We start from the raw sequence: 18968 nt of genomic DNA, 5'->3' as shown, positions 1-18968 counted from the left end.
CCTGTTTCCCCGCCTTCCCGAACCGCTCCCCCACCCCCCAGTCCCCTGTTTACATGTCGTCCTGTTTGGGTCCCTCGGGCCTCCAACCAATCCCACGCCTCTTCGGGGGTCTGGAAAAAGGTAGTCTTACCATCCATAGACACCTTTAGTTTTGCCGGAAAAAGGAGCGAGTATTGGATTCCCTCATCTCTCAAGGCCCTCTTAACTGTCAGGAATGAGGCTCGCTTGGTTTGAACGTCCAGCGTGAAGTCCGGGAATAGTGTCACTTCTCTGTTCGCAACTTTAAAGGGGCCTGCTTCTCTGGCTCTTTTTAAGAGAATATCCCTGTCTCTATAGTGCAGCAGTCTGGCGATCACCACACGCGGAGGCCGACCCGGCGCCAAAGGCCTCGAGGGCACCGGGTGTGCCCGTTCCAGGGTGTAGAAAGGGGTCAGGCATTCCGGTGCGACGGTTGTGCGGAACCACTCCTCTAGGAACTTCATCATGTTCGCCCCCTCGGCCCCCTCCGGCAGCCCTACCACTCGCACGTTGTTCCTACGACTTCTGCCTTCTGCGTCCTCTGCTCTTTACTCAAGGCGCACAATCCTATCTGTTAGGTACGTCACCTCGGCTTTTAGGTCTTTTTGTTGCGGTGCAATTTCAGCCAGGGTATTCCCCATTTCTTTTACTCTATCCACTAGCTTGTGGTGGTCCGCCCTTAGCAGGCCGACTTCAACTGCGACCTGATTGATGTCACGTTGTAGAGTAGTTTTGGTGTCCTCTATTGCACCCAGGATCTTATCTAAGGTGTCCTGTACTCTGGGTTGAGGAGGATCCAGCTGCTCTCCCCCCTTGCGCTCAGCCGGTGTCATACTGTCCATTGTTTTACCTTTATGGCGGCTCTTGAGGGACATCGGGCACTCGGGAGGGCGCACCACCTAGATCGGGCGATGGGCCGACTTTTACTTCGGTCACCCTTCTGCACGATTCTTCACTCGGTTCCACTCAGGTTGGACCGAGCCCTTCGTTCTGTGTTCTCGCCGGTCTCCAGTTAGTCTCCCACCTCGTCCTCTGTTTCCGGGCGACCCCCTGCGCCAGCCTGCCGTTCCAATCCTGCCGGGGTCCCACGGGAGTCCGGCACCCCTTTGCTCACCTCTGTTCGTGGCCGGTAGGCACCGCCGCCTGGGTTCTGCCGCCGCCCGCCATGATTCTTCCCCTTCTGTCTTTATTTAAGGGCCCCCCTCAGGGCACTGGTCTTTGGGGGTACAGGTGTAGTCCAGCAGGCCCCAACGATGTCCAAAGGTCCTCCAGGGCCAGGGGAGCCACGCGCAGCACTCACCCTGCTCCGGGGTGCCGATCTCGGGCCTCCGCCATCTCCTCCTGTTCCCCGGTGCAGCCCCGGGGGATTTCTCCGTGCCCAGGAGTCGGACCCCGTGCCCTTTCTGCCCTTGTGCCAGGCGTAGATGCCGGCTGCCCCTGGAATCAGGGCCCGCCGGCTCCACCCGCCACCTTGCTGCTTTGTTTATTTGGGGCCCGCTCTTCGGCTCCACTTCGGGCCCCGCGTCGCGTCACTGCGGTGCGCCTCGGCTCACCTTCAACCCGGCGAGCAGCGCGCTTCACTGGATCCGCCCGGGAGAGCCCTCCAGCTCCCGGCGCAGTCAACTGCCAAGCCGCTCCGCTCCCTCCAGTTCCTCGTGGACCGCCGGGCCGCTCCCCGCAGGCCCGCACTCGAGTCCCCGGCAGCACGGGGCCCGCCAAGCAGACAGCTCCGAGGCTCCCTGACTTCCACCAGAGCCACTCAGCCTCGCCCCGATCGGGCTCCACAGTTCTACGGTGCCCTCTTCGGCTCCCCCGCTCTGCAGTTGCGGGATGCCCCAGGGCTAGGCACAGATTTTGCAGGATTATTTGTAGGCCCCTCCGGAGCGCCTAACTTATGCGTGCACCATTTTCGATCGCACGGCCAAAAAGACTGCATTGATGAGGCTGAATCTTCAATGCTGGGTAATGTCTGTGCTTTGATGAGGATCACTCTTCAGTGCTGACACATCTTGAGGCGCTGAAAATGGCTCTTCAATACTCACAAATATCTGTGCTTTCATGAGGATGGCTCTTCAGTGCTCACAAATTACTGTCCTGTTATAAGGACAGCTTCAGTGGTGAGAGAACTCTTCCACATATGATTCAAAGAAAACACATTCTTCTTTGGTGTTGAAGGAGAAGAACCTCTTTGTCCAAAAGACTGTGGACGTGACAGGTCCCAGCCTGGAACAGCAATGCAAGGCACTTACAACCCCCAGAAGATGGTTTTGCATCAATGAGACAGAGGGCTAAACTTTGTAACCCTAAGAGCTATCCTGGATTATTATTAGAAGTGATGACACAAAAAAAAATGTCTCCTCACAAATGGAAGTTATAACAGGTAGTTGTAATCACACTGTTCTTAACAGGGGCATCCTTTGAAGCCAATTTCACTTATGTCGCCTCTGAAAGGTTTGCCTTTAAGCATCTTGCTGTGTAATGTTTTCCTGTCCCGAGGGAGTGCGCATGGATCTGCTGGGACTACAGGAACATCTATGTCTTCCCTCTACAGCCCCAGATGAAAAGGTTTTGCCACTCTGATCTCCTTAAAATGGACTACTGGGGATCGCAAAAAAGTAGTAGAAGGGTGGTCAATAGCCAGGCATCCCTACACTTGAGGCTGACAGACAGATTTATTAGCACTGACCCAAATGTAGATGGACAATCTAAAATATGGCTGGAGGGAGTTTGGTGGGGGGTAATCCGGGAATCGTGGAGTGCATGGTTATTATAGGGAGAGTGAATGTCGGAAAATGGGAAGGGGGCACAACTGTAACCCAAATCACGCAATCAGAAACTGAAATAAAACCCTCAATTGCCTTAATATTTCACTATTTCCACACTGAAGGAACTGGTTATACCCCAGAGGAAGGAGGTGAGGTGCCATACCCTCTGTTGCCAACTTCACATTACTGACATTGGTTACTTAAGTTAAATGAGTCAGAATGTACGAAAACCATGCAGCTCTATGCAGGCTCCCAAAGTGCATTCATTACCTCCTCAGCCCAGTGGCTTCAGAGAGGGTAGCTATTTTGGGGAGTTTCTAGAGGGTCTGACTGGGGTCCATTAGGTACCACTATTTTTAAGGTTTTAACCTCAGAAGGGACCTCTAGAGGTTTCCCTCACCAGTCAGCAACATGGAGCCTCTACATGACTCCTTCTCCGGACATGGCAACGCCAGAGCACACCAGGTGTCAACCAGTGCCCTGACGTCAGTTCCTGAAACTTTTTCCAAGCACTACTGCGGTGAGTGTAGAGGAACCAAGAGAGCAATGACGGAGACAAAAACAGCACATGATGTGTTGGCAAGCCTTGTATCTTTTAGTCACCACTCTAAATCATTGGTGCAAGAAAAAGCGAGGTGAAGAATATATTGTTAACAAAGGCAAGTGTTTTGTATTCTGATGAATACATCTTCCTTGCAGATACCTCAACTTGAGTACCAAAGCAATACCTGCCTGAAGTTTAGAAAAGCCACAAAAGTAGGACCCTTCCCTTCAGAAACACTGGGACGTCTCCTTCCTGTGGAGCTTCAGTGTTTCATGTAAGAAAATCGCTGGGAGAAATATTCTCCTGGAAGATGTCTTATCTTTACGTGAACGAGAGAACTTTGGCTTCTCCTTACGGCTTGATGGGACCATTCGGGCAGCTTTGTGGCATTTAGGGACTGGAGTAGATGAAAGGTTGATGCCACAGATTTTAAGTTATTAGCAATGGACTGCTTAGAAGAGTTATGGAGACGAACTCTGGACAGCAATCATGGTGAAATAATAAGGCAAGCTATGACTGCATTGTAGAGATCCTTCTTTGGCGACAAGGTTGGGTGGATGCAAAGAGAAATCTACATTTACCTGTTGTGCTGAAAGTCGGAGCTCCCTATGTCTATCTCCAAAGGCAGTGTGAGGATGTAGATGTCGAGAGCCACACAGAGGTCATTTAGGTCAATGCTCTGGATGGATGCACGATTCTCCAAGCAGCTGATGACTTCCGCTGGAGAGAAGTAGAGAAGCAGAGTAGAATTAAAGATCAACGGGCTCAACAGCGCAAACAAAAACAAACAACTAAAGCAGAGCTGTTGTCCCAGTCAGCACAAACATCACAAAGAACAGTGCAGGGACAGAAGGGAACTCAGCTGATCCCTGTTAAAGCCAAAGTTAGCTTACCTCCTACATTAAACAGGGAGTGAAGGAGTACTGGTCTTTCAAGGAGTGATCTACACTCGAGATTGTTAGCTGATGTTTATTGGTCGAATTGTACGTGCCTGAGAAGCACCTGACAAAGTTACTGTAATGTGTGTACTTGAATCTTGCCAGTGTGTACAAGTGAGACATAAGATGATTGATATACTCAATATTATGGTCTAATAAGAACCATGGCACTTCACCATGAACTGCTACTGTCTTATATCATTTTGTCTCTAACTTCACAACCACACATAGCTGGAATCCAGGAATGACCACTGCAGTATATGAAGTGAGAATAATGTTCGCCATGTGACATCCGGTGTGTGCACTGGCCTTTTCATAAAACCATCAGTGCTAACCCAACAAGTTACAAAACTACTGAGGCTGACAAAACTGATAAAATATTGATCCTTCTCTCATAAAGGTGCAACTCCATAGACAAACCCAACTGCCATCCAGAAAGCGGAAAACATGCGCCAGCAATATTCGGAGTAGGTAAGCTCTGCTTCTTCTGACTGATACCTAAGCTCTAGAAAAACCACTCCTCCCTCCTCACAAACCAGAAAAACTATGTTAATGTGAATACAGAAATTGTGACTCTTCGTGACCACACCCGTTGCATGTAGTTAGCTTTTCGTTCCTAACTCAGTGATAGGCAATTACCTCAGAATAATGCCTTCTGTACTGACCACTAACAATATTTTAAACCTGTGGAAATGTTACAAATTGTGTACTTCGAGGCATCATAAGGTCAGGACAAATCTTTAGCATTTATGCATTTTGAAAATGTAGATGTAATTTGGAAAGAGTTATTGTTGCATTGTTCTGCTCTTTTTGAATAGCAGAATACAACTGAAATAACTTCCTCATAAAAGTCCTAATAAGTCTGCCAATAATAGATTATGGTGGGATTTCAGGTGTGTGTGAGGGTTAAAGTTACTACTAGAATCAATTACACACTGTAATCTGCAAATCATGTCTTCAGGAAATTGAGCATCCATGAGCGAGTTAAATAACCCTAAAAATGCAGCTTTGATAGAACCACCAGAAAAGCAGAAGCAAGACACATATTGGCCATTTGGTCAAGAAAATCTTTTATGAAAAAAGCCATTGCCCAGAGCAGATTTTTTTTTTTAGACAAAATACCATTTCAGTTTATCCACAAAAGAGAAGTTCTGCACAGCAACAAAATGTAATGCAAATCAAGGGAGATAATAATAACTTTACGCAGGCGTTACAGGAACTCTTCCCATGCTGGTATCTTCAACTAAAAAAGTGAGTAGTTTCACTTACACAGTTGGTGACCAGAGAGTAAACCAACCACTGGTGCTGGTCATCAGTGTGAAAACCTGGGACACACAAGGGCTGACTGGATTTCAAGTAGATGAGTCAACAATGGGGCCTTCAATTTGATATGGTTACCTTTAGATTGCAAAATGATGCGAGCCTTAGGTGACTGCAAGAAAATCTACTTCGACCATAGAGGAACTTATGAGAGGCGAATTGAATAGGGCTTTTAATAGAAGACCATAAGTCTCTTGAAAGAGTTCAAATCTGAAGGTGGTTAGTAATGGGCTCGGGTATATCTGTACATGCACGTATAAATAAGGAATGGAGAGAGATCATGTACTCTTGAGTTGTAGCAAATCTAAGGGCCATATATGGAGTTTGACGGATGGGATACTCTGTTACAAACAGGATGGATATCCTGTCTGCTTTATTACAAATATGTGCATTATATCCGATGGCACTTATAGTACGGAGGATGAGCTAACCTTCACGTTTGAGAGAGAGTAACCCAAATGCCAAACTCTAAATCCGGCTTAGACGCTGCCAATAACAATCTGTTACAGACCTACACGATGTTCATTATATTATCACCTGATGCTTTGACAAGAACTTGCGACTTTTTTTTTAACAACGTTTAAACATGTTGATCACTGGCTCCTCAAGGAAGACGTTCTCAGGATGAAAGTCCTCTGCAATGCTTATGCAATGCTAAACCATCAGTTAGAATTTTTTTTTTAATTTACCTGTTCGTTGAGTGTATATTGTAATATCATGACAATATCAAAGTGCTAAAATGTACAGAAAATAAGTGAACACAAATAGTGTAAAAGGATAATGACAAGGTTGAGTCGAACTGGGTGGGTTTGCGCCCCTGAGTCAAAGGCACTCTGACATGTCTAAAGCATGAACGTTTGTAAAAACTTTTTTTTTTTTTTTTTTTTTTTTTTTAGCAGTCTTTTTAATCGGAGGTAGTTGGGTTTGGCTTTGAGATGTGGGATACCAGTAAGTCTTGTGGGTGAATTAGAGCGAGTGACTCCTAACATTAACTGGGAGCTGGCTGTGTATCGTCAAATTGAAATAAATTCAGGCACATCTTAGCAAATTGGTTTGGTAGACTCTGCAGTCTGCCAATATATTTCTTTGGGAGGCCTTTGGTGATCTAAAACAAGACATCTTATAAGTTGAATTCAAACAGAGGTTTGCAGGACAGGATGGAATTTGAGGAAGGATAGATGCATGTTGTCCCTCGGACCACCTTACAGTTTTTATTAGAAGGTTGAATGAGAGGTTCAAGTCAAAGACGATCCTCAGGTTTTTAGCTTTTTGAGTAGTGGGGAAGAAAGAGATCCTAGGCTATCAAACATTCAAACAGCAGAGAAGCAGCGGCTTGACCAACTAAAATTAGGATTTCTGTTTTCAAGCCATTTTGAGCTGACACTTTGTAATCCTATGACCCTCTAAATTGTTATCCTGGAGGATGTAAATTTGACTTTTGTCAGAGTATAGCTGGCTTTCAATGCTGTACTGGTTTAATACCTATTGGGGAACTCCCCACACATATGTGGGATGATTCTCTAGGGGCCCTGAACACTTGCTCAACATCATCAAAAAAGAAGATTCATTTAAAAGTGATGCTGAACCAATGAAACCAGTCTCCCGGTCTGAGCAGCAGAATGCCATGAGTAACAGTTTGATAGACAGCAGAGAGATACAGGAGAATCCAGGCTGGTGATTGGTCTTCATCAAGTGTAGTGAGAAGCAACTCTCCATTTCTCCCAAAATGTTATTTTGTGTTATTCTTTTTATTCATGTTTCAGATTACAGATATGTCCATCCACTCTACAGTCAGAACACAGGTAGCCAATACATATCAGCAACATTACTCGAAAGGAATCTGCACAGGCTTCCATTTGGTCTCAAAGCATAAATAAGTACCATTCATATTGCTGGCTAGTTGTTCCATGTAGGAAACTGGATCTTTATATAGTATATCAAAATGAGGTCTACTGTGCGAAGAGTCCAGGGGTTACCTTACTAGTGGACAGGCGCTTGCTCTGGCAATCCCATGTTGCTCTTTTAGGGGGCAGTGTGGTCAAGCAGCCTCAGGCTTATCAGAGAGGAGTGTAAGACATATGCAGTATGAAGGGCACACATGACTCAAGAAGGAGATCCACACCGATTTGTAAAAAATTATAGGCACCTTTATATAACCAGAATCAGTATGATCAAGTAAGTCATTTTGCAAGAAAAATCTTTACAGGTTTGAAAGGTCAACACTTAGAGGAATTTTCTGAAGCTGCAATGTTACCCTATGAGGGGAAAACATATACAGCAAACAGGTACTTCACAGCAACTTACATGACCAATCTTCCAGACCTAAGGTGAATACAGAGCATGGTCCTAAGACACACACACAGGGCAAATGAGACCGTACTGGGGAGGCCGGGTGCAGTGGTACAGTTCAGAGTCTGGCGCCCCGTGGAAGTCAAAGCGGGTCCGTCTGGGCAAAAAGATGCTGCAGGTGGCGACTAAAGGACCAGTCTGGGTGAACCAACAAGGGGTTCGGTTCTTGTGATGCTCAGGGATGGAGGGTCAGCAGTGGTCCTGTTCGCCTCAGTCCAGGGAGGCCAGGTGCAGAGGTGTCTTGGACCGTCAAGTTTCCTTCATTGGTGGCCGTCGCTGTAGAGGGGGCTGCTGAGAGAGGCTGCAGGTGAAGACGGATGTCCAGTCTATCAGAACCAAGAAGTGGGCTCAGGTGTCACGAAACCCAGGGACGTAGGAACACCAGTGGTTATGTTCTCATTGGTGTGGGGCATTTGGGTGCAGAGATGCAGTAGACAGTCGGGTTTCCATCACCAGAGGCGGTTGCCATAGAGGGGTGCCCGCACAACATGGACTTTGTCTCTGGATGGTCTAGGGACCATGCCGGTACTGTTGTACCACTTCAACATGGACTAGGAGGCTTGGCAGCAGTGGTGCTGTTCGGTGTTGGTTTTTTGCGGTCTGGAGTCCTCACAGTGTCTCTTGGGGTGCTTGCAAGATGCAGGGGAGCAGCTCCACTGCTTCGCGGGAGTTCCTGGCTCTTTGGGTAAAGCCTGGCAGTCCTCCTAGGCTTTTGGAGGCACATGCAGCTGCAGAGCAAGGCGCATTTGGTGCGACTGCTGATGTCAGCAGGAAGGCTGCCAGGGCTGGCGCCTAATCTGCCACTGGTCTTCAGTTCTTGCTTTTGCTTCTCTGGGGTGTGCTTCTTCAGGTCAGCAGGATCTGATTTCCTGGTACCAAGGGCTCCCCTAAATACTGAATTTAGGTGTGTTTAGGGGTGTGTAGGGAGGGAGCCAATGGGCTACCTACCCATGGGGTCACTACGCCCCCTACATGACCACTTCCTGTGGGAAGTGGGCATAACTCTGTCCCAGAGTTCCTAGTTCTGCCACCTCCAACATAGCAGATTTCTACGTTTTGTGTTCACATCAGGTAGCTCACCTTAGGAATGGAACGAGCCTGAAAGTCACTAAGTCTAAATAAGGCTTTTTTGGCGAATCAAACATTGTCTAAAAAACATAAATATTTCCAGCTTCAACAGATCCATTTTTTGAGTCACAGATGTATAGAGTGCCCAAGAAGCAAGGATTACTGTAGAAAAAAATATTTGGGAAAGAGCTCAGATCTCCTCATGATGAGCGGTCGAAATTTGAGCTGTAGTGGCCTCAGAGTGACTTGAAGGCTGGGTGCTATCACCTCACTAGTTTAAGTTTGGGTAATCTTTAATGAGGTGGCTGTGCTACTAAATGGAGTGTATTTATTTTATTCTTTCTATGGAAGTTTTTGAACTGCTATTTTTGGTGTCACTGTGTGACTCCCAGCTCAATGACAGGGAATGATTCAAGCATGTGAATCTATGAAAGATCTAATGCTACAGAGTATCCAGCCGGGGAGGAGAGGGATTCTCTGCAAATGTAAAGGCACAAGAATAACCTCCTTTTGCACCTCTGGCTTAATACTTCTTTGGTGCAATTTAGGACAGGTTTCAAAACCCTTCACAATTCCACCAAACCACACACCTGCATCGTACAATATGCTGAAAGTCGGAGGATCCTTACATGTTTGTAATGCATGTTGTTGTTCTTTGTAGCACCCTGCTGCCCTGGGGGCTAGGTTTACATGTGAAAAAATAAAAGAGGAAAACAAAATGATCAAGGTACGATGACTGTGTATGCAGAGGGTGACAAACGTTCTGAAACCAGCCATCTAGGCAGTTTCTAATTTTGCTATTTCTGCTACATAGGGGCTAATCTGGTTAATGTGGCACATCCACCTTCTCCTTTTTAACTCAGATTGTGGCCTGTAAATGCAAAGGCAGTGTAACAGCCACCCTTTCTCCTCACCCAGACCCTTGCACCCAGCACATGAACTCAATTTCTTACCCAGACACGTGGGCAGTGTCTGCACAGGCATGGAACCATGCTGGTTCCGAACGGTCACAGAACAAATGAGTTGAACGAAGAGTGGTGGCATCTCTTGCTCCAGCAGGTCCTGCTCGTTGAGTGAGTCACCTCCCAGTACGCTGAAGGAGTCATCATCCTGGTTAACTGTGTTGGAATCAGAGGGAGAGTCGATGTCCTGAAACTCAAGGTCTGATTTATCGCGGTATTCCACTTCCAGGTCTGGATCACTTTCTGTCGCTATGCAGCCCCCAGACACATTACCTGCAGCAAGATGTAATAAATTAGCACAGTTTGGATCTAATAAATGCCACTCCCAGTTAGCAATCCTCACCATGATCAGCACCATTGACAAGCAGAAAGGAACAATATATTTGCAAAGCGTGTATCACAAGAATGCCCACAAGCAGTCCTCACTGCGATCATCATCATCAACACGCACCTTCGTGTGGACAAGACCAACTCTCAAGGCGAAAGGACTGACAGCATTTCATTGGCACTGAATCTATAACCCTCTATGTTTTCCAAAACTCCATCATCACCCATTTCCCAATCAGTGAGCACGGATCCTACACATTAAGGTCAGATTAATCCATTCAATGACTTTCATTTTCAAGGCAAGGATTTGCACAAAACCTGCCTCACAACCCAAGTATCTCATATAAAAGAAAATACTGTAGGAAAATCAGTAGCGTGGCACAGGTATCAGTTTGGAAATTAAAACATCCTAGACATTCTTGTTGCTGGAACTCACAGACAGGGACAGCTAAATAAGACAACATAAAAGTGTGCAATATTAGTTATTAGTGCAGTGTAAGTGTTTGGATTATGGTTGGATTATAGGATAAAGTTCCAGCATGGTGCAGTACTCCGTCACTCAAGTTCACCTCAAAGGGGCAGACACAATTTGCAATTACAAATTAAAATAATGAATCATTTGTAAGCCTCTTGCTGCATGGTGAAAGGATGGATGCTGCAGATGCAGCAGAAAGATCCTTAATGTTTCTGAAGCCCTGCAGTTTGTGTTTGTGAGCCTGGGCTTTACCATCTTCAGCGGCCATCTCTGTTTCAGACACCTCAAGGTCCTCGCTGCGTTTCCTGTCCATATGATCCTGGTGTGTCTCCTCCTGGGAAGAGAGAAGTAAAGACACAGATTAGCAGGTAAAGCCCCGCATTCCCCCACCACAGAGAGTTTTCCCACCATCACTGGTTGGGAACGGTCATCACTACCTGGAGTGAAGAACGCTTAGAGATGAAGCCATGGCTACAAAATGAAAAGAAGATTATTGACTAAAACAAAGAAAATTACAGCATGATCAGACATCAACAATGCCAGGGGTTGCCACTGTTCTTGTGCGATGTCCAATGAAAACAAAGAAAATCACAAGTGTTAGCAAAGTGCTGTTTGCCCATAATGGGCAACTAGCGGCTAAATCTGAGAAAAGCATCTGCTATCGACAGAGCATGAAGACCACCAAAAGATGTTTGAATTGCATTATTATCAAGAGACAACAAAGCCCTGGCACTAGTGACAGGCACTGTCAAAGGTCAGTCAAAAGGGACTTTCAATGGAGCGTTGGCAGCTGAAGGCAGTTTTTAATGAACATGCTGTACTGAATCAGGAACAACGTCCTGGCTATATAACCATTCCCAGGTTGCAGAGAAAATAGAATAGTTGACACTAGCAGTGACCAAGTATTGCTAAGCGTCAGTTAAAAAACACGCACCTGATTTTCATCCGGTATCAGCCACAAGTGATCAATCACTAACTAAGCATATTGAAATGAAAATGGGAAAATAGCCAAACAACTCCAAAATACTTTTGGTTAACATACTGTCAACTAACCAAGAGTATTGGGGGAACAGTCAAAGCATTGTCCTCTAAAAAATAATTACTGCCAAAGAGCAATATTGAAACACTAAATGTAGGTTTTCAAATGAGCACCAAGTACGATGGCCTTGCAAAATTATAGCATCAACTGATCCCCAGCTATTCGTTCCAACCATAATGGAGGCTCAAAAGCAGACAAATAATTCATCATAAACACAGAATCACCCACTGACCTCTTTCTTAGACGATGGGGGGCAGTAGAAGAAATAATGAGGATTCGATGGCACTGTCTTGAAATGCAGTCGTCCAATCTCCAGAAATTTATCCTAAAGGAAAAGTGATGAAAAGATTGAAGCCATTTAGGGTCCAGACAAACAAGTCAATAGTCAGCAATGAACAAATGACTGTGAAATAGTGCAACTGCACACAAGGAGTAAGCAGAATAATGTGAATGACGAGGCAGAAGGAAAAAACAAACCAAATCACAGTAGGTACACATTATCAATAACACACTCTGAGGATGTAACAATTCTACATAAACCTCAGAACAATACCAGCACCTTGACTGCAGAAAGTCACAAGATGGCATTTGCCTAAACATAAGACAGACTTCAGGGAATCAAGCCAAGGCAGACTAATGCTGTAGATGACCAAACGTTAAAGCCTAAATGAACTGACATAAAACATAAAAGGGCTGACTAATTCTATCTTACAGAGATGTGCGCAACAGGGTTGTGAGTCCAATTTGGGAATGCAAGTGGCACGATCATACATATAAAACCAGTTATGTACCTATAACAATGGCTTCGAAACTTGACATCCACTGTAAGCACACAAACACTCAATATGTGAATCTATTTTGGATTTTTTTGCACTACTTCTCTTCCCATCTTGGGGAGGCAGGAGGGCACGTGTCAATCTAGTAGAATTTCAATTGGCAAAACCATTGTTATAGGTACGTTTTCTTCTGCATGTGAAAGTTACTACAGACATTTTCCTGAGATTCACAAGTTTGGTTGGTATAGATTATGTATCAGAATACCATAACATTGGTGGTGGATCTTCAATGAAGGTGTGGGGGGCAGTAAAAGCAAATTCACTTTTTAAAACCATCTGGCCTACTATACCTTCCTTTCTAACTTGAACCCTCAAACAATGTTATGTAAAGCTATGTGTGGTTGTCCATGTTATTTACGTACAAATATTGCTTATGGAAACACTACTAGTGAAAGCGGAGGTTGCTCTTTTATTCGTAGTGACGTCTTATGTGCTATATTACATGTCATTTGTTTACTTTTCAGCTTGTGATTGCCCTTTGCTTAATGCTGCTCTTATCATTTGTGGACGATGTGCAACAAAAACTGCTCTGTGTTTCTAATTTGTTTCTTTAATACAGTTCACATTTTCGCTCCTGATATCTAGAGTATGCAATGCTCTTTCCACTGATGGTTGAGGTTGTTGGAACAATTAAGGCAGCATAATATCTGATATGTATTGAAAGGAGTAATTACCTAAGGGAAGAATGTGTTCTCACAACAAAGTTCATGTATTTTGAGGTAGGGTTCTTCTACAAAAAATGCTTGTAGTTCACTAGCTCTTCGTAACAAAATAGGTGCTGGGGAATCCACATCCCTCTTGGTACAGAAAGCACAATGGCCACTGCTGGTCCTGGATGTTATAGACAGAACAATGAGCAAGGTGTAATCAGGGTTGGTGGCTGTGGGGTGATCTATGGTCCAGGGCTGCTGCTTGGGTGAGGTGGACTCAGCCAATGACCACATAAGAATATTTAAAAGAAAGTCATGTGGTGCTGCAGGCTGCACTCGAGCTCCGGATGTTGCAAAGGCCTACCAGAGACCTGATCGTGCATTCTGATGCACTGTGATGAAGAGGAGGGATGCTAGATGCTTAAGGGCCCACATATGCATCAACACTGTACAATGCACATACAGAAGAACTAGGGGGTGAGACCTACATGTACATGGTGCACTTCACCTCTGTGAGAAAAGAGACATGAAGGTGTTGAAATCTTAATGAGTGAGAGCTGAACTACGTAGATCCACGTCAGAGTAACTAGATGGTACACTTCGTTAATGCGTGTGATGACATAAGTGAAAAGGGAAGTCATACAGCAAATAGTCACAATAAGCTACTCGCTGCTGCAATTGATTCTCACAAACAAAACAATCTCTTGGGAAGTGGCTGCAGTGCACATAGAGAGATGGGCAGTACAATATGGTGAAGGAGAAAACGGCTAAAGATACACGTCGATCCAACAACGGAACAAAATGGAAAAATACCCCAAACCACTGCTTGATATGGTAACAATTGCTGAGGACCAGGCATGTGTCATGCCATCTACCACACATGTACATAGGACCATACACAATCCAAGGTCTTCTTTGGCAATAAGAAGAGATGCATGGCTCTAGACCTTAATCTAGTGCCAAATTTTCATAAATAAAAATATCACACAGGTTGATGGTACTACTAAAACAATAACTGATCAACAAGTTACTTACATTCGGTAACACCTTATCTGTTAGAGACTCTAGCTGCAGATTCCTTATCTTAGAATAATCCCCAGGCAAAAGACTGGATCGAGAAATTTTCGAACAGTACACCTGTGCGCCAGTAGGTGGCATTGTTCGGCTCCGCACCAGAAGTAGCGTGCGGGGTGCCTATATAGCTGCCACCTCTGCCCGCTGTCAGTTTCTTTCCACAGTTTTCCATGTGCCAGAAGCGCAGAGCCACGGGGCACACTGAAGAATGATGTGCGAAGATAAGGCCCTTAAAAAGGTTAACCCTTTACACTATAATTCGTTCAAAGAGTGGGAAGGGAGGGTCAGTAAGAAATCTGTGGCTAGTCGGGCTCGATACCAGAAAAGGCATTCCAAAATCTGTACATGGTGGATAGATGTATCAAAATTGTGCTTGTTTCCTGGCTCAATTACTACCTAGAAATTAACATGCCCATCGCTGCTTCAAAGTAGCTCCTACAAGTGGCTGAGAAGGCCTATATTTGCAGGATGCTGATAAAAAACAATGGCTGGATTTTGGGTCACTTCTAATAACACTAATAAGCTATTAAAGTGAATATCTTTTGCATTAACTTCAATGTACTTGTTTCCTTACTGCTTTTTAGTGTACTGTGGGACTCCCACTTCAGCAACCGTAAATGATTCAAGCATGTGAATCTATGAAAGATCAATACTGGAGAAGTTAAATCTACTATATCAGCCATTCTAAACACCTTAGGTTCCTTGCTTACCCAACCTGATCTTTTAGCATGCAAGTTTGCATCATTCTACTCTAACCTACACACAAATACCAGGAGATACTGGAAGAGAAGAGGGGCTCATGTCACAACTCCACCTACCCATGCTCCCTGACCAATTCTGAGAGGAACTGGAGCAAGATATTACAGTGGATGAAGTGGGTAATGCCTTTAAATTGAGGACGACTGGAAAAGCGCTTAGTGACGATGCATTTCTGCCGGAATGCTACAAAACACACAAACAAAAACAGTACAACTCTTTCCTGAGATGGTTCGCAAAGCTAAATCCATAGGATCACTGTGCGAGGAACACAAAAGAGAACATATCTTGCTTATCTCTAAACTGGACAAAGATGTGCTTGCTTGCGCCAGTTATCAACCACATTTCGCTTCTAAACTGCAGGATTATGATGCTGGTGAAAGTCCTGGCTACTAGGCTGGGGTGGGTGAATCACTTTCTAGTACATGAAAACCAAGTTGGGTTCTTGCCACATCGCTTTTCCTGTAACCACCTACACAACTTACTATTTGTACTGAGGCAAACCAGGTCAGACGGAGACAAAAAAGTGCTACTCTCAAAGGATACCACAAAGGTGTTTGACTATATTGAATGGTCTGACCTCTTCTGCACCATGTTAACACATGGTCAACACTTCCTAAATATGATGCAATGGCTCTACATTGCCCCATCTGGGCAGATACTTCGTCTTGAACCCGATTCCTATCCAACAGGGTACGAGACAGGGGTGACTCCTGTCCCCTTTACTTTTCCTTCTGGCCCTGGTGCATTTCAGCTCGTTGACAACTACCTCAGGCCTGCGTACGTCAGCTGGCGACCTAAAACTGCTTCGGCATGCTTCTGACGTTTAGTAATCCCATTTTGGCACTGATGACACTCATTAACGACTTTTCAGGTTTCTCCATCTATAGGATAAATTGGACCACAATGGAAGCAATGCCATTGACTCCTCACACAACAGACACTGCATGCATCCACATTCAGCAGCTTGGATTCTGTTGGGCTTAAATACTTGAGAGCTGTTTAGCATCGACTTCTCTACAATGATTATAGACAATATCCTCCCTCTCCTGGATAAAACAGAAAATAATTCAATGCATGCAGATCACATCAATTGTCGTTATGGGGCAGGATATAGACAGTTAACATGATCATGGCCCCTAGGCTTAATTACATTTTCAGTATGCTACGGTCAAAGGTACTGATGCCGCTAACCACAGGTATGTTTAGGATTCTGCACCGCCTAGACTGGCAGCTGCTAAACCGAACCTGGCTACAACCTACAGTGGACTGCGGCTCCCTCGCATCCAATCCTACTGCAAAACACAGCATCTCTCTCAAATGGCTTACCACTGGAACATGCATGGGAAGCGCAAATGTGGGTTAACAGTGAACAACAACTCTATAGAGGAGCCCAAGGTCTATCGGTTTTATAGGACGGACCATAAGACTTCCACAGACCCATGTAATCCTAAACTGCTGGAAATGCTTAAAGTTTGGATGATAACACAATCTCTTTCAGGAGGATGGTCTTACACATCCTAAGGCCTCACTGGGGCATAACGTTGCTATCAGCATAGACATACAAACCTTGCTATGGCCAGACTGTGCATCAAGGGAATTACTGAGGTGGACCATTCACTGATGAAAGGATAGATGAAGTCCTTTGTGGAACTCTCCAAGGAATACAGATTGCCCAGAGCTCACTTCTGGAGACACCTAAAGTTACACCACTGCTTCCACTTGTTGTGGAGGACCCGCAAATTGCTCTATACTCCCTCATCATTCCTTGGTACGCTGAGGGTCACTATAAGAAGCTGATAAGATGACTCTATGACCTTAACATTACCAAAATGTTCTCTGACAATCTGGAACAACTCGTTTGCTGCCGCTGGCAGCAATGCAGTCTTGACTCACATATTGTTAGGTTATGCAGATTCGTAGAGTGCACTATCACACAGGTAAAGTGAGGAGGAGGTTCTTATGTGTAGTGGCAGGTCGTTCCACACTGTAAGAGCAATGTAGGAGAAGGCGCGATCGCCAGATCTGGCTCTCGTATGCACGGGATTTGTGCAAGCAGATGTCAGGACAAGTGGAGGTGCCTAGAAGGTTTGTAAAAGGAGATGGGATTGTTGAGGTATGCCTGAAGATCACAATTTCATTCTTGTTGGTGTTCAGTTTTAGACAGTTGGTCTTCATCCAGTGGGTGCTTTCAGTCATGCAGGCATTAACCCTGATGCAGGTACTAGTTGTCTTGTCCATGAGAAAGAAAATGTGTTGCGTGTAGTCAGTGCATTCCCCATTCGACTGGACGCAACTCGTGGCAAGCATGAGAGCGGTCTTCAGGAAGCCCAGATAAAATTTAAGTTATTTTAAAATCCTCTGAACCTGGCACTGGACCACAGACAAAATTATCATGGCGAAACCGACAAGTACATCCAAATGCTGGAGGTGCACCCAATCGAATTAAGATATTCTGCATGTCCTCTGGTCCTACACTGCACTTCTGTCCTACTGGACCCAGCTATGGCACATTCTTAAAGATTTGTGTGGATTTGATTATGCTACTTCTGCAGCCATTGCCGTGCTGCATGATACTTAATACATTATTGCCCTCACCAGACATGAGAAAAGATGGATGGACCCTAACTTGGCAGCAGCAAAGATTTGTATTCTCCAAAACTGGTCGAAACCCAAGGCTCCAACTGTTGAGAAATGGATGGACTATATGGCGACAACTGCGACACAGGAACACCTGGTCTACAGAACGCCTGATCTACAGACTGAATGACCAGGCACAACTCTTTCAAGACAGCTGGGGTATCTTCCTACACCTACACTAGTTGAGAGACCTCATACACTTGCCTGCATTGCTCCTGGGTGACTCCCTTCTGTTCTCTCTTGGATGGTTTCTAAATATGCTTAGCGCTCTCCAACCATAGCAGTCTTCAAACTGTAAGCAGATTTCTCCTTCATACAATATTGTGCGACATATTAGCTCTTTGACTTGTCCAAATGAATATTGCTCCATGTTGTTTCCTGCTATCTCTATCTTTTTGACTTTCAGTGGTGTGTAATGCACCATTACATTCCTTTGTTGCTTTGTTGTACTAGTTTGTACCAACTATTATAACTCTTGGAAAACTGTTTTTGATATTGGTCTGGTTATCCATGATGGATCTACCAATAAAGAGTAAAACAAACTCAAAAGGTCACTCACAGGTGCACCTTATAATAGGACTTTGTTGCACATAGGAAAGTTAAATTAATAAACACCACTACAAACCTGCGGTGGCTGAAAAAGACCACAAACACAACATTAGCACTACATTTTAAGGCAATATAATACAAATAACATACAACCATATTGGTAATGTTAGCTGAGGTCACCCAATGTTTACCCATAGGATAACATACAGAATTTTCAGGGCTCAAGTCTTACCATGGACCAGGTAAAACAATTCCAGACAATTAAGCAAAAGTGCTGGACGTACTTCTACAGTACATTAAATATATCATGCATCTCCACTTTGCAGAAACTCAGTGTGTTTTAGGGCAAGTAGCAAAGACTTCACAAAACAGTCTAAAAAAAAAAGTGGAGTCACCTAAAAACCCACAACCTAAGAGAAAGTATCTCAACACAACTCAAGACCAAGATGTTATTTTAGAATATCATTGGCTAGTCCTAAAGCTATTAAGTCTTAGTGTCAAAATAATGGCATATTGGAAATCTGGTCACAGTCCAAGGCACACCAGTTATAGGCCCAACTGGTCTCCAATTTAGCACAGGGAGACTAATGGAGCTAGAGCTAGGCTAGTATCCATTAGCATGTCCGCAGCATTACCTCACTTCACAGCCCGTAGCACA

The 18968-nt window shown here is 44.8% G+C and overlaps 1 protein-coding gene across 1 annotated transcript in view; it reads right to left on the bottom strand.

The window, feature by feature from the left end:
* The window catches only part of SZT2 (SZT2 subunit of KICSTOR complex), a 606663-nt gene that overhangs the window by 352395 nt on the left and 235300 nt on the right, over positions 1–18968 (bottom strand). Inside the window, exons 31-34 of the mRNA XM_069227802.1 lie at positions 12038–12130; positions 11019–11100; positions 9956–10237; positions 3909–4047 (exon numbers count right to left, since the gene is read on the bottom strand). Of these exons, the coding sequence (XP_069083903.1) occupies positions 3909–4047; positions 9956–10237; positions 11019–11100; positions 12038–12130 (596 nt within the window). The remainder of the gene's footprint in view (positions 1–3908; positions 4048–9955; positions 10238–11018; positions 11101–12037; positions 12131–18968) is intronic.

This window comes from Pleurodeles waltl, chromosome 4_1, assembly GCF_031143425.1.
Source record: "Pleurodeles waltl isolate 20211129_DDA chromosome 4_1, aPleWal1.hap1.20221129, whole genome shotgun sequence".
NCBI classification, from domain to species: Eukaryota; Metazoa; Chordata; class Amphibia; order Caudata; family Salamandridae; genus Pleurodeles; species Pleurodeles waltl.
The sequence above is the reverse complement of the archived record's forward strand: the minus strand, read 5'-3'. Positions and strand labels throughout refer to the sequence as shown.